The sequence below is a fragment of the Ananas comosus genome, linkage group 22 (genome assembly GCF_001540865.1).
Source record: "Ananas comosus cultivar F153 linkage group 22, ASM154086v1, whole genome shotgun sequence".
Taxonomy (NCBI): domain Eukaryota; kingdom Viridiplantae; phylum Streptophyta; class Magnoliopsida; order Poales; family Bromeliaceae; genus Ananas; species Ananas comosus.
The window spans coordinates 3556220-3572900 of record NC_033642.1 but is presented as its reverse complement, the minus strand read 5'-3'; the positions used below and the strand labels follow the sequence as shown (position 1 = coordinate 3572900).

The following is a 16681-nucleotide window of genomic DNA, read 5'->3' as shown; positions in this document are numbered from 1 at the left end:
AAGTAAAATAACTAGCAACTAATGATATCAGAGCGAGTAAAGTACTATCATCTACACCAAAGTACAGAAGTAAGGCTAGACAAAAAAAAGAAACCATAAGTAGTACGCTATCAGTCTCAAAAGTACAAAAATGGTGGTCTCTAGTACACTGGTGAAACCCTCAACCTCTCGCAAAATAAAAGAAAATACGTCAAGAGGTAGACCACCTAAGCTCATCTCTCTCTAAAGGGCTAACGCGAAGCGACGCCCTTCCCACGGTCCCTAGCCTCTCCCGGCGTGGAAGGCTCTGAAAGAAAACAGAAAACAGGGGGCGTGAGAACTATAATTTATAGTTCCCAGTGGGCAATTACTGACCTCAGCTCATTGCACCACTAGGCACAAAAGAAACGGGTAAGTCAAAAGCAATAACGAGCAATTTGCATCTATGAAAGCATAAAATTCACAAATAATACGTCTATCATGAAAATACGTGATTTTATATTTTTACGATACTTAAATCCACATAAATGAGATTTTCTCATTTGTAGCGAGGTCAAACCCACCGAGAGCTCCACGCGATCCTTCGTGCCTGCGACTCTCTTAGCTCCAAGACTTTAGGTGATGTCACGATGCTACAATTCCGGTTTCGTGATTTTTGGAAGCTTACGTCGCGAGCTGCGACAATCTGTACCGAAATCGGCCTTTTCTTCAATATCTTCGCGTAGCCTCGTCGTATCGCCGAACCGACTTCGCCAACGCGTTAGAAAACCTAGCAATTAGGTTTATACATGCTCAATTTAGATCAAACCTCTACATATTGCAAAACCCCAATTTGAGCCTTAACATGCTACTATTGCAAGAAATCACCAAATTGGAACTTGATTCATGCAATTAACATGTTATTAGCATCTAGGGAGTTCTCTAAACCCATTCCTAGAGCATACGAATCATTCCTTAGCAATCTACCATAGTTACTACCAAAGCTTACCTCCAAAGCTTTCTCTAATAGAGAGGAAGAAGATGAAAGCTTGAGCTCCAAGCTACTCTCCAACTTTCAAGGATTCTACTCCAACTTCTTCTCCAATTAATTCTCTTTTGTGGAGAGATTAGAAGAGAAAAGGAGTGAGGGGTGAGAACTAGAGAGAAAGAGAGAAAAAGAGAAAACAAACTTGCTCTCCAAGTCTCTCTCTCGGGTTGGGCACAAATGAGAAAAAAGAGTGCAAGTTCACCTATATATACTCCCAAAATACTATTCACATCAGATTGTAGCTCAGGTACATATATTTTTCGTCTGCCCTTCTGAACGTCCGATTGAGCTCAAATTTGGCAGTCACAATCAGTTTAACCTTACTTAATGAAAAAAATTTTAATCTTTCAGTTTCGACCCCGTTTGGTCACCGAAAGCTGTACCGAACTGTAATCTTTATCAGATAACTGTCGGATTTTATTTTTCACCTTCCGGGTGTCAGAATGGCATGAAACTTTAAATCTAGCCTCATAAAAATAATCCTAACATATTCCCAAATTTTCAGAATTTTCTGACACCGTGCATTTTCTGCTAAAATATCAGCCCGGTCTCACACAGAAAATTCTCAATCTTCTATTTTCACTCCGATTTCCGCACGAGTCAATCATGACGTATAATTTACTTGTCTAAGTCCAATAAAAACAGTATCTCATACTATTTTTATTTATATTTACTTTTAATAAAAAAAATCCGGTATGCTACAAGAGGCAATCGCACAATTGTCATTTTAGCAATAGGTGCAAAAGTGTTTTCGTAATCAATGTCTTGTTCTTGAGTAAATCCATGAGCCACCAAATGAGCTTTGTAGTGCTCAATGGAACCACTAGAGTTGGTTTTAATTTTATAGATGACCAATTTACATAAAAAATCCACAAGTTTAGAGCTTTTGCAAAACTATGCCACCTTTTTCAATTTTGCAGATTCGGATCGGATTTTTCGCCAACGGGCGAAAATACCCTTATTTTTTTTCTTTCTCTCTCTTCTTTTTGTCTCTCTCTTTTTTTTTTCCTTTGTTATTTTTTTCTCTCTGACCCTTATTGCCTCCTCCACCGTCTTCGCTGCCCTCAGCGATGGTAATGAGGGCGACACCGCTTCCTCTTCCTCCATATCCTCCTTCGTCGGCATTGGCAGCCCTTGGCGACGGTAACAAGGGCGGCGCCGACTCCTTTTCCTCTTTTCCGCCTCCGCCTTCACCGGCACCGGAAAAAAAAGAACTTAGAGTGAGTGTGGGTGGGAGTAGAGCAAACAAAGACGATAAGGTCATGGTCGAGGTGGTGCTCGCCGCCCATGAGGGTGAGGAAAAAAGATGCACCCATCTCCAAATAGCGAACAAAGATGCAAAGGATATAAAAAAATAAGAATAAAAAAGTAGAAAAAATAAAGAAAAAAAATTGTCTCTTTGAAAGACTATTATATATCGTTATTACTATCGAAATGGGCCAAAAATCAGAGAAAAAGGAAGAAGAAGATGAAGGTTGCGCTGTTAAAATTAAGTTGCATTGTTTTACAAAAAAATTGCGTTGTTTCAGGTGAACGTTGCACTCTTTGAAATAAAAATTACACTCTTTGAAATAAAAATTGCACTCTTTTGATAAATGTTACACTGTTTTAAAAAAATTACACTATTTCTCTTTCTCTTCCTCCTTCCCCTCAGTGATGGCCTGCATGGCGTTGGCGTCGAGCGGGACCGGCGCCACCTGCACGTCGTACTGCAGTGGCCACGAGCCATTGCGCGGGACCGCAAATGGGGCGGTGCACAGCAGCGCGACGTCCATCCGGTGGAAGCTGAGCATGAAGCCAATGTCCGAGAAGCCCGCGGCAGCCGCGCGGTTGTCATTCTCAGCAACCACCATGAGGGCCATCCAGATGCCGAGCATGCCGGACTGGTCGTAGTCAAGCCGGCCCAGGTGCGTGCTGGCACGTGAAGCGGAGGAGAAGAAGAAAGAGAGGAGGAAGAGGATGAGAAAGAGAAATGGCATAAATTTCGCCCAAATGGTGCAATATTTGCCCAAAGATGTAACTCTCATCTCCAAAGGTGTAATTTTTGTCTGAAAAATTACACTCTTTAGGCAAAAATTGCACAATTTGAGCAAAATTTACACCATTTCTCCTCATCCTCCTCCTCTTCCTTCTTCCCCTCCGGCGTACCGACGACGCACCTGGGCCGACTCGACTACGACCAGTCCGACATGCTCGGCGTCCGGATGGCCCTCACGGTGGTCGCTGAGAACGACAACTGTACTGCCGCCACGGGCTTCTCGGAGGTCGGCTTCATGCTTAGCTTCCACCGAATTGACGTCGCGCTGCTGCGCGCCGCCCCGTTTGCGGTCCCGAGCAACGGCTCGTGGCCTCTGTAGTACGACGTGCAGGCAGCGCCGGTCTCGCTCGACGTCAACGCCATGCAGGCCATCGCCGAGGGAAAGGAGGAAGAGGAGGAAGAAAAAGAGAAACGGTGTAATTTTTTTTAAACAGTGTAATATTCTTCAAAAGAGTGCAACTGTTGTTTCAAATAGTGTAATTTTTATTTCAAAGAGTGCAACGTTCACCTTAGACAGTGCAATTTTTTGTAAAACAGTGCAACTTAATTTTAACAATGCAACCTTCATCTTCTTCTTCCTTTTTCTCTGATTTTTGGCCTTTTCCGATAATAGTAACGATATATAATAATAGTATTTCAAAGAGACAAATTTTTTTCTTTATTTTTTTCTTTTTATTCTTTTTTTTTTCTATCCTCTGCATCTTTGTTCGCTCTTTGGAGATGAGCGCGTCTTTTTCCTCACCCTTATGGGCGGCGAGCACCTCCTCGACCATGACCTCATCGTCTACGTCTGCTTTACCCTCACCCATGCCTGTTCCGAGTTCTCTTTCTTTAGTGTCGGCGAAGGCGGAGGCGAAGATGAGAAAAAGGAGGCGGTGCCGCCCTCGTTACCGTCGCCGAGGGCCACCGATGTCGACGGAGGAGGAGATGGAGGAAGAGGAAGCGGCGCTGCCCTCGTTACCATTGCCGAGGGCTGTGAAGACGGTGGAGGAGGCGATGAGGGTCGAAGAGAAAAAAAAAAATAAAGAAAGGAAAAAAAAAAAACACGAAAGGAAAGAAACATAACAAAAAGCAAAGAGGAGAGAAACAAAGACGAAGGGAGAAAAAGAATAGAGTATTTCATCGATGGCGAAAATCCGAGGCGAATCTGCAAATTGAATAAGCGCGACCCGGTTTTGCAAAGCTCAAAACTTGTGGATTTTTTATGAAATGGCTTTTGGAGTCCAAATTCAAAGAGTGGCAGTTGAACAATATCCCATGTATAAGTATGTTGCAAACGCCTTGAGTACAATAGTCATGGCATCACACCATTCAGGGATGACCGTGGCTTCACGAACAACTACAAAAAAGCTCAAAATGATCATGAACAACTGCAGAAAAGCTATGAAATTTGGAAGTATATGAAGTGAAACAACCAAATACTTGTTTTGGCTTGCGTAAACAAAGTGGGTAGCAAAACACGAAATATGCTTGATCATCAACCGGGTTGTTGTTGTTAGATGGAACCTGTGATAAGTCAAATGATTTGATATTCTTGTTTGCAATGGGTTCACTAACAGGAGGGGAGAGGATGGGGCCGTCAGAAGTGGAGGACAGTTGTCTGGGAAGAAGTTAGGTCATCACGAGAGGAATTTGCAAAATGCAGAAGATTACAAGAATATGGCATCTCGTGAAATACAAAGACGACGAGCAACCAGATCATAACAGCAATATCCTTTATGCTCATAACTGTAACCAAAGAAGCAAATTTGGGAGACAATTTATTCCACTTATGTTGAGGTAAGAATACCAAACAGGTACATCCTCATCTAGGACATTTGTCTGAAAAAATAACATTTATGAATAACTCTGATGAACAGATGGAACAAAAAAATTATCAAATGTATAGGAAGGAATTGAACCATAATGTGTGACAAGAAGAGAAAAGCCATCAGCAGTGTAAATGTGGAAAGAATGTGTCAATAGTTTGCGTGACGTACTGTAGCTGAAAATGCATGTTCATAAGATGCTAAGTGGGAGGACTGAAACAATTGGATCAGTTATGGCAGGCTTAGATTTACAGTACGTGCATCCTAATCAGAAGACTGATCTGGTGCAGGAGAAGGTGGTGGGCCAGGAGAGGGAACAACAAGGGTAATAGGATAATTCTGTCTCAAGTAACAAAACGAGTGTGCTTGTTTCTTCTGTTGACATTCTTATACAGTATGAGCCCAGAGAAGACAACACCGACACTGAATGCTACGTTCTTTTCTTCTTTTTTTCTTTTTTTCTTTTTTTTTCTGGTGTTGTAAGAACCCTAGAATACAGAGAGAGCGGAGCCAATGGCTTGAGGCATTGACTGATCAGCTGGTGCTGCAAGAACAATTGGCATAGAAGATGTAGAAGAAGCCAAGACTCGAAGACGTCTCTCTTTTGCAACAGGTTCAGCCAATGCTGAACTGAGAGTCGAAAGTGGAGATCTGTGCAAAGGTTGCCCTCGCAAAGCTTCAAACTCTGGGAGGAGCTGCACAAGGAACTGAAAGAGTCATTGTTGATCCCTTACTCTTGTTTTCTAGCATACCTGCAGGTTGAGCTGGTAGCACATAAGGGCTCTTCCGTAGTATGAAGTTGACGCTAGCGAGCTTGCATAAAGTTGTAAAGCTCTTGAATTGAGCATTCACCCTGATGTGCCAATTAGAGTCCTTGAAACTCAGCTTACGACTAAGCATAACTTAATTGCTCATAAAGACTCTGAAAGTGTGCCTACTTTTGCTGAGCAGTGGTAAAACTTGCCAACAGCATGCAAATGTCAACATAAACGGATGAAGAAATAATTCCTCCAGCACATCAATCAGGAAAAGCCCAATCACTAACCAATTCTGCATTCGTCGGTGGTGTAGTGCCATCAGTTTGCCTGAGCATCGAACTGAAATTTCAAAGAAACTGACCATTTGTGATAGTTGGTGTCTATTAAGTTAACATCCAATCAAGCAATTGCAGGAATACGGGTCGGAGTCGGAGCGGTCATAGGGGTTGAAGTCATAGAAGCCATAAAACTATCAGATCTGAAGATCCAAAAGCAGACAAATCTGAATCAATAATGACAATGGGTAGCGGGCAGAGGACGGGAAAGAGAATGTCCTTGGCATGGCTGACATGGAGAGGATGAGGACTGGTGGTGCTGTGAGACAGAGTACAAGACTTCCGGCATCAATTGAATACAGCACAGTCAAGCAACATCACTGATTTATAGGTTAAAGAAGTATTGTTGGTGACGGTGCTCTCCTTGGAAGACATCCTGATCCACACTTTGGCGATGGTCCTCACCTTCACCGGCAACTCTTAGTTTGTACTGGAGTGGTGAAGCCATGCCTGAGGTGGATCTCACCAGATATCTTGTTCTGGCCCTTGAGGAGAAGAAAGCAAGAGGACTCTCTGTTTCCAATTTGGGAATTGAAAAGTTGATATTATTTCTTCTCGCCAAAAACTGTACATAACAAGTTCTATTACATACAAGAATACAATTGGGCAAAAGGAGAAAGACGAAGAAAATGGAAAGACAACTAAATTACAGATATTACTAGCAACGGCAAAGAACTATGCAAATGAACTTCTGAAAATGCCAGAGAAACTTAGGAACATATATATAAATAGGCTAAATTACATAAAACCCCCGTATCAAAACCCGATTTTTCACTTTTCCCCTCTGTCATTTAAAAAAACCTACACTTTGCCCCCTTGTAAAATAAAAAATGGTCATAGGAGGGTACGGTATAAACTGTGATGACAAAATAACTATTTTGTCCCTCACTATTTTTGGCAACAGGAGAGAAGGCTGAGGGCATTCTTGGCATAAAAAAATATATAATAATACTTTATAAACGGAACTCTAACGGATCACTAACGGCAGGGGGTGAAGTAAACATTTTTTATTTTACAAGAGGGCAAAGTGTAGGTTTTTAAATGACAGGGAGGAAACGTGAAAAATCGAATTTTGACAAGGGATTTCTGTAATTTAGCCATATAAATATTAACTGAAAATATTTACTGGAAAACAAAGTGAGCATGATTTAGACGCATGCTACTGAACTTCTATAGGTTATACCTGAGCTTAATCTGATATAGACAAGAAAAATTTTAAAATTGGCATGTACAATCCATAAAACATGGGAACTATAAACTTTAGTTGTATATAAGTGCTCAGACAGAGTAAACTTGTTGTGCTTGCGAGTATGAACTATCCCCGACAACAAATTCATGAATAATACCATCAACTTCAACCCAACTGCATCCAGGAACTTTCCTTACATCCTTCTCCTTCATTGCCATTCTAATCTCACTAACATCACGCCACATCCCCACACTCGCATAAAGATTAGACAGAAGTACATACGAACTAGAATTGAAACCACTCCATCCTAATAATTTTTCCATTATCCTTTGACCGATCTGAAAGTTCCCATGGGTTCTACAGGAACTAAGCAAGGACCTCCACACAACATCATTTGGTTCAATCGGCATGCTCTCAATGAGCCTCCATGCCTCTTCCAAATGGCCTGCACGACCAAGAATGTCAACCACACAAGCATAATGCTGCAACTTAGGTTCCAAGCCGTAACCTCTCCTCATAATTTCGAAGCAAATCAAACCTTCCTTAACTAAACCTGCATGGTTGCAAGCGCTGAGAAGCCCAACAAATGTAATATCGTCAGGCTTCAACAAGCACCTCCTCAGCTCTGAGAAGAGCTTGAGAGCGATCTCACCATAGCCATGAATGGCTAGACCACCGATCAGTGCATTATAATGATCGATGCTCCTTCCTGCAACCTCGAATACCTCCAATGCATCATCTAGCCTACCACACTTTGAGTACATGTCAATTAGGGCAACACCTAGCTTCCTCTCTAAAGATAAGTGATTTCTTTTGATATAGTCATGTATAGCAATACCATCGCACAGGCGGCCCAACTCAGACACAGCAGAAAGCGCAGCTGCTAGAGTTACATTATCAGGAGAAACGTCGCATTCCGCTCGCATCTCATTAAAGAGATGCAACGCCTCGACAAATTTCCCGTTATTCACGTAGCCGCAAATCATGACGTTCCACACAATCACATCCCTCCCGGTCATTTCATCGAACAGCATCCGAGCCATGCCAATAATCCCAGCATCCATGTAACCATTAATCATGTTGGCCCATGATATCACATCCCTCTTAGGCATTTGCTGAAACAAACACTCCGCATCCGCCAATCTCCCACACTTAACAAAACCGTCAATCATCAGATTCCACGAAACCAAATCTCTCACAGGCGTGCGGTCGAACAGAGCACGCGCAGCATCAATCCCGTCAACCGAAGAGGCATACCCGCCGATCATGGTATTCCAGGTCACCGAATTCCTATCTGCATCGCCGAGCCGGTCGAAAAGGTTTTCCGCCGCATCCATGTCGCCGTTCTTGATGTAGCCGTCGATCATCGAGTTCCAAGAGACGGAGTCCCTGACGGGAATTCTGTCGAACACCTGGCGGGCAGCGCCGCAGAGCCTGCATTTGGAGTACAAAGCGATCAGGGCGTTCTGAAGGTAGAGATTCGGGGAGTGCACGGATTTTAGTATAAGGGAGTGGATCTGCAAGCCGACGGCGAGGGAGGAAGCGCGCGAGCAGGCCCTGAGGGCGAGGGAGAAGGAGAAGGCATCGGCGGCGACGGTGGCGCGGGAAAGCATGAGGGAGAAGGTGAGGAGCGCTCGGACGGGGGAGGAGGAGGAGTTGATGAGGGCGTTCCAGAGGAACGGGTCGGAGCGCTCGGATGAGTCGGAGGGGTCGAGGAGGGAGAAGAAGAGGCGGCGGGCGAGGCGGCGGAGGGGAGGGTGGGGGGAGGAGCAGAGGCGGAGGACGACGCGGGCGGCGACGGAGGGGTCGCAGAGGAGGCCCGTCGTGATGAGGCGGGCATGGAGAGGGCGAAAGTCCCGCGGATTCTTGCAGCGCGGGAGAAGGCCGAGGGCTGGGTCGGCGGCAGGCGGGGAATGGGAATTGTAATTGGCTCGCGCCAACAGCAGCACCATCTCAGCTTGGCTGCTGCCTGCCGCCTGCCGCCTGCTGCTGCGTTACATGTGATCACGAATTAAGAAGACGATTTCATACTCCCACAAACTGACGAAATTCGAGCTTGTTTCGTTTGCCGTACTCTTTACCACTAGTGTAGAAATCCATGCAATATGATGAATATTTTTTTATTTAAAAAGTAGCTTAATTTGAAAAAGGTTCAATAAATTTAAAGAGAACTGCAAAAATAAAAGTGTTTGAAGACGTAAAAATAAAAGATTCAGTAATAACAAAGGCACCCGAAAAAAACATATATAAAAGAGTGAATAGAAATTTAGCGAATGTATAAAAGAGAACGGAAGAGTATGAATAACAAACAAAAAAAACTCAATATGAGCAGTGTAGAAAAAACTCAATATGAGCTGTGTAGAATGCAGCGGAAGTATTCGTTCGTACCTTTTTGCGGAAGCGATTCGCGCTATTACGCGACGAGCCCAGATCGTAGAGGTTGATTAACGTGTCCTTGGATCGTCCTTGAAAGTCTTTTAAAGCCCCAAACTCGCGGTGATCGAACTACAAACAAGCACGATCGCAAATCCACCGTTCAAATCCCTCTAGAACAATAGGTTAATGGAGAATGTGGTTTCTCTTTTTTTTTCATTCTATCTTTTATGTGGGATCACCCGTATATTTATAAGGGATTCCAAAATTCTAATAGGTGCTTAAGATATAAGGCCAAATCAGTTATTAATTGTTATCCTAATATAATTAGAATTTATTTCTAATTAGCTTTTCAATTTGAAAGCGAGATTAATCATAATCCAATTAGATAACATAAAATCCGTCAGATCGAGTCCGATTATGGGCGCATCCGATTCGATTTAACCGAGCAGGAAAGTACGTAGGAAAAAAAATGAATATATATGAAGTGCATAGAAATATTTTTTGCAGATAATCGTATACAAAGGAATATTTCTATTTAGAAACCAAACAATTTAACAGATTCGAAGAGAATTGGCAAAAAAAAAAAAAAAAAAAAAAGCTCTTCAGTATAAAATGTTACTATAATATGTTAGTATAATATGTTAGGCTCTAATAAATATGAAGCCTCATAGCATTTTTTGGTTAAAACTTTAATAAAAATTAAGATCATACCTTCTATTATGATTTTGATTTCTAAAACTGAATTATAGACGACAATTTTTTATTGTGGTTCGTCCTTGTTCACAATCTGCGAAAAGCGGGATGTTTCAAGTCTAATTCCTTTATTTCCGGAGATGGAGCTGTCATAGAAAATAGGATTAGGGTTAGACCGGGACTCCCGTATGTTACATATTTATATATAACTTATGTAAAAATGTTAAATCACGTCCATCCAACAAGGACGTGTTCAGATACATCCTAACTGTTAGATCTATCATATCTTTATAGATCGACTTAAGTAGACCGACTGTATCTTTATGGATCGCCTTGAATAAATCACGTAGGTCACATCCAACATTCTCCCACTTGGCCTAATAATATATTCATTACCGTACAGGCAATACAAAATTTTATTAGGTACCAACTAAATTATACAGTCGAAATCTCCCACTCGACCGGATATCACTCCACCACTGCGGTATCACCTGTGAGTACTAGTCAGTCATATTTCCTTGAATCTAGGTAAATCAACCTCCGAAGAAGGGAAGAATTGAACTGCGATTCCACTCGAACAAGATGAGGGAAATAACCAACTCAAAATCTATAAATCAAAATCCACTGGGATCAACACCATCCGATAACTTGCGGGCAAAATCATGCCGCAACCAAGATTATCTGATTCCATAACTGCCAAATCTGAGATAACTTACCACCCAGAAACTCTGAGTCCCCCCAACCTTGTTCTGCGTAGCAATAATCGACTCAACTACATCGAAAGTTCACGGGACCACACCACAAGTCTGGAGTATATTTTTGTAGGTCAAAACGACACACTCTGACTAGCCGACAACATCAATAAGCTCACCTTGAGCGAAGGCATATCGTTGTCCCAAAAATTTGAGTCAATAACACTCACCTCGGAGACCACAGTCTCCCACCAGTTTAAAACACAAACAGCTGAAGTCAAATCCCCATTAGCGGAAAGCCACCTGCGGCATTTCGACAGTCCTAGGTCCAAGACCTCACCTTCTGCCTGGCCAAAAGATCCAAGGCTGACAATACCAATTAAGCTGGACAATTTGTTTGCTCAATATTTCAATCAAACCAACATACGTTCTATGCAAGTCCATTACTTGGTGCACAGGGTTGCTAATCGCAATAATAACCATCAGTGATGCCTAACACCTGTCTCCACGAGACCTTGTCGCTGCCGTCCCAAAGGGACCCTAGCGATCGGTGTTCCTAGCAACACCAAACACCTGTCTCATTGAGACCCAGGCGCACCTGTCACAAAATAACTGGACCAGCATACTAATCCAAGGTTTGCACGATAAGTCGAGACGCAAACCTTATACTCTATCACATACCGTGACAATCAAAGCCAACAACTAGGCTCAAGCCACTCATCAACCGTGATTCCGAACCTCCCGGCAAAAAGGCCGAGACTACTAACCAAACAAACCTTTTAGCTGTGGAAGGCACAACTATAGAGCTAACGAGCCAGAGTCAAAACCATCTACAGTGACGATAAATCAACTGCGCAAAACCTGCCAGGGAGTAACCCAAGACTCGCTACGTGGTCAGAGATGACCATCACTCAAACTTTCTCACAAGACAATCTAGAGAAAACACCGACCCAATCTAAAAGTCCCAAACGAGGAAAGAGTATTTCGTCCCAACTTTCGACAGCACATTGTTTGCAGCCAATGTACTTGCAAAAGAAGAGCAAAATATTCTAAGATCCACTACCAACAATAAGCTGGAAGCACGACACAATGAAGTATCAAGCCACCTGATACCTCTTTACTGAACCAAAAGTTCACAACCAAAACCGTCGAATCATTCACTTTGCAAGTCGACATTCGAAATCAGATCAACCCTGAACCGACTCACTACGAGTCCCTTAGCTTTCAGCATCCAAAAGTTGCTAGCGACACTAAGCCGCGAACCGCACAAACTAAGGCTTTAGGAAACGGTTTCTTTAACCGATTTTCACACCACAACCAAACTATACCTAAAGCTCCGAGAACTCCGACAATACCCTGGAGTATCTCGAGTCAAGACGAACCCTACTAAACCATCTACTATCCCACAACACACCAATTTAGGTGTTAGGATAACCGCATACGGTGTATGTATTAATAGAGACTTGACACCAAAACTGTGTCAACCCAGTTCTAGTACACGTCAGTTTGACGTATGAACTAGTTAAAGGTCAAAAGATCTGCACCAACGATTCCACCAGCAAACAAGAAGGAGGGGCAGGCATCACAACCCTACCCAAAATCTGAGAAAGCAACACCAATGTTGCAGTCGCCTAGATAGTCACTAATAACACCTTGGGCTACACCCTAGTAGCCCCACTGAAGTCGCGACCGTATCTGATCTTACTGTTGTCTCTATAGAGATGCTCGCAGTAGCTCTCGTGCTCCATGTATGGAGAGTTGCCTGGGCGCCGGCAGTTAAGACAATCGCCTAGGCCCAAAAATCACTTGGCCCTTCAAGGCCCCACCTGACAGGAGTGGCTATCCCTGGTAAACGTCACCCCGCCACTCGATGTCCGTACAGGTACACCGCCACTACTCCCGACCGAGACTCGAGTTTGTGCGAATCGTAGCACATACCGAAAACCACCATGCACCTCGAGATTATCAAACTCGACTAACACACCGGGACTCAAGCCCAAACCCCGCACTCACGTGCCTATACACCGTAAGTCTTCCTAAGGGTCAACCTAACCAATGGTTCAGTTTGTTTATTTTTCAAAACAAACTGTGAGTGGTGTCGTGGTAATAACTTGGCTCTGATATCACTTTAATCTGTCACACCCCGAAGTCCCTTTGGATTTAAAAGCCAATGCAGAAGTGCCCAATTTTTTTTTTTGAAAACCTTGACCCCAGAGTATGTCAAATCTGCCACAAATATAAGAAATTCACTGTTCACACGGACAGAGTCTCCCTGTATTTGCACGACGTTGCACAAGTACAAGATACAACCACAACAGTATGAACATTCACATACATACACCACATCACATTTACCATTCATTCCATCACAGATATTCATAAATCCACATCTATTAGTTTAAAATATTTCCTACCCGGAAACTAGTTTTGAAACATTAAGCTACCGTTTGGTTCGGGGTTAAGAAAAAACTAGTTATTTCAAGGATAGGGTTTAGTTCAGGGTTAAAATGGGGTTTGAGTATTTTTGTGTTTGGTTGAGAATTGGAGTTAGTCTAGGATTAAAGAAAATAGTATTTGGTTGGAATAGGTGGGATAAGAAGAATAGTGGGTAAAATAGTATTTTGTTTGGTTGGAGTAGTGGGGTGGGGTGGGGTTAGCTGGGGTTAGCTAACCCCACTCCAAATGGGCTATCCCGGGTTAGCCCATTTGGGGTGAGGTTAGCTAACCCCACCCCCCTAATCATGTTTGGGAATAAAACTGGGGTTAAGGGGTGGGATTATCCCACCCCTTAACCCCGAACCAAATACAAGCTAAGAGTCATGAAAACCAAGAAAAAATCTTTTGAAACCGTTCTCCACACGGAAACCTTTTTCTTTTAAAACACGCTACCACCAGAGATAGAAAACCGTTTAATAATCTCACATGAAAACCACAAATACTTTAGTTAACTTCACAAATTCATGTATATCCAATTAAAACAAAAGCAACTGAACTATAGAATATCTAAGTAGTTATCATGAGGAAATAGATTAGAAATTAACCGTAAATCACAGGGCCGAAATACTCTACGACCACTAATCACGCGCCTCACGTACCGTCTCAACTCGGACCAGCAATGTCACCTGAAAGAGGGGTGGGGGTGAGAACATGTACACATGTCTCTCCTCCCAATGGGTACCGCAAGCTGACGAAGGCGAGGAGTACTCACCGGCAGAAAGAGATCATCAATGTCATAAGTAGATATCACCAATACAGTAGCTATAATACCGGAAGGAAAAGGAATAGTAATAGAACATGTAACTACCACTACTGTAAAGTAGAACAGAATGCATACATGGATAACATAACTACAGTAGCAATGATGCAAGGGTAAATAACAACACAGAGGAATATAACTAATCGCTACTGTAATAGAGAACAAAGTGCAAGTATGCATCAGCTGGACATACGAGAAGTCCAAGATATACCCAATCCCTGTGGCCTATCATGAAGACTTGGCCTAAGCTCGCCAATAGGTCTCAAGGACCGCAAATCAAGTACCACTCCGGAGGGACACATCAACCCGCATCCAAAGTCTCTAACTCTGTCTAAGCATGACGTATATCAAGTTTGGGGGTGAGAACTCAGGATGGCGAACTCTGTCTATGAACACCTCACCTCCCACTGGGCTGGCAACTGAAGTACCCAGGTTAGTAACCCTGTTTAACACTCCTTCAGTGCCGTACAAGCTATAGTTAACTAATGCTAAAGCATATCAGGTATGAACACGAATGTCACAGACTGTGAAGTCAACTAAAATGTATACACAAGAACTAACCAATAGGTCACAAGAATGTCACGTCATGCATCGATACAACCTAGATCTAGCCGTCCTAGCCAACAATCCTACCCATCAGGGCACACCGACCTCATAGGTCATCAAACGACAAGAGTCACGAAACCGACCGACTAGGTCATCCGTCGGCAACTAGCCGACAATCCCACCTCTCAGGTTATACCGACCCCAAGCGTCATCAAGTAGTCCAACCGACCAAGTAGGTCACAATACCAGATGCAATGAACCGACCAAAAAGGTCATAATACGAGATACAAGAAACCGACCGACTAGGTAACAGATCTCACATAAAAACACAAAGCCACTCTACTTCTAAATCATGATGCTAAGTATGTAAAAAAGCCAAGTAGAGCTAAACGATATAGTATAGGTGCTAGGCTCAACACATAGTATGCAAGGTAATAAAAGGAAAGGGATAGAGAGGGTGTCACCGAGCTTGCACCACTGTACCGATTTCGGGTCGAAGTACCCACCTGTACGAATGCAGTGCCTGTCTTTCGACTGTGGAAGAGCATCAATCGGACCTACGGAGAGTCCACCGGATTAGAATTCACCCACATAAATGAAACACTAACTCACAATCCCACCTGTAAACCCACGGGAATCGGTTTCCCAAAACCGATTACCGTAACACGCCGGAAGTCCCGTAAATCGCACCGAAACTCCGCCGGGACCCACGAAATGTTCCGGGACTCACCAACTCGTGCCAAGAGTCACTCACTACCACCCAACACTATAATTAAGATGTCCTGGCAGCAAACACGAATACTCACATCGAAACGATTATCATTGGATAACCGTTCCAATCTAGGTTCCCGGAAGTGTCAATTTTGACACCGGAACCCACCGTCGCTCATCTGTCATTTTCGAACCCTCGAAATGACACAAGTGATCAGCGAATAAGGCTCAGCGACAACGTAAATTATAGTGAGGCACCGTCGGAAGAAATACGAACCGAAATCGCGTTCCGTCGGCGGATTTCGCCGAAAAACGTAACGGAAATCAACATTCGATTTCCGAAAAGGCTTGGGACCTTGGACAACCAGTCCAGAGGTCATTCGCAGCCCACACGCACTGCCCACAGCACCCGTGAAGTGCACAATTGCACAAAAACCCTTACTATTGTATAAATTTATTTCATGTGATTTACTAGGTTTTATGGGTCGATACAGCAAACCGAGCGCTTTCGAGGTCGGTCGAGACATGTACTGACAGGTCTCGACGTGCAGAAGGTCGTGCTCACAATTCAGAGCATGGCCGTCCACTGTGGGATGCGCGGGAGCGACTCGAAGTTCAACAAACACTGTGCGCTGAAATTAAAATGCTTGTAATTCCCCAATCCGAGGCCCATTGACCCCAAATGAGATGAGCACTGTGATCAGAACTGATCGACGATCACCGTGCTCACCTCTGGAGGCATCGGAACAGCCTCGGGGCGCCAGCATTGCGACCTAAACCGTAAACAGTGCACAAAACGACATAATAAAGCTTACCGGGCCAAGGGGAGTTAGGGCATGGCCGGCGGCGGCCTAGCGGCGGGCGCACCGACGGCAGGCGGGCGCGGGCGACATAGGGAGGCCAGGGCCGGCGTCGGCCGGCGGCGGCGGGCATTGATGCCCTAGCCGCAAGCACAACCAGGGGCATAGCTCAAATCCGGCCGGCAAGAGGCTCCGGCGGCGGGAGCGCCAGCTACAGTCGGGTGCTGCCAGCCTAGGGAAGGCGATGCACGGGTCAACCGACGACGGAGGGTGGCGGCGGCTGAGCCGGAGCAACTAAAGCCCGCGCAGGCTCGACTCGGGCTCAGCTGCCCGCAGCGGCAACAGCGGCGGCCGGGGAGCTACGAGGTGACGATAACCAGTCGCCGGAGGCCGAGGGAAGGCGACACGACTGACGGAAGGTGGCGGCGGCGCGCAGAGATGGTGCGGGCCCAAGCTCGGCACAATCCTGCACC

General features: G+C 44.2%; 1 protein-coding gene across 1 annotated transcript; it reads right to left on the bottom strand.

Annotated features, from left to right (window-relative positions):
* LOC109727381 (pentatricopeptide repeat-containing protein At2g45350, chloroplastic) lies at positions 5167-9234 on the bottom strand. Its single transcript, XM_020257490.1, has 2 exons — positions 7129-9234; positions 5167-6510 (listed from the first exon to the last, which is right to left on the bottom strand). Exon 1 carries the CDS (start codon positions 9084-9086, stop codon positions 7224-7226), a length of 1863 nt encoding a protein of 620 aa, XP_020113079.1. The 5' UTR covers positions 9087-9234; the 3' UTR covers positions 5167-6510; positions 7129-7223.

What these genes read in the sequence shown, in the direction of transcription:
- LOC109727381 (XM_020257490.1), bottom strand. Translation starts at nt 9,086, where the DNA reads ATGGTGCTGCTGTTGGCGCGAGCCAATTACAATTCCCATTCCCCGCCT.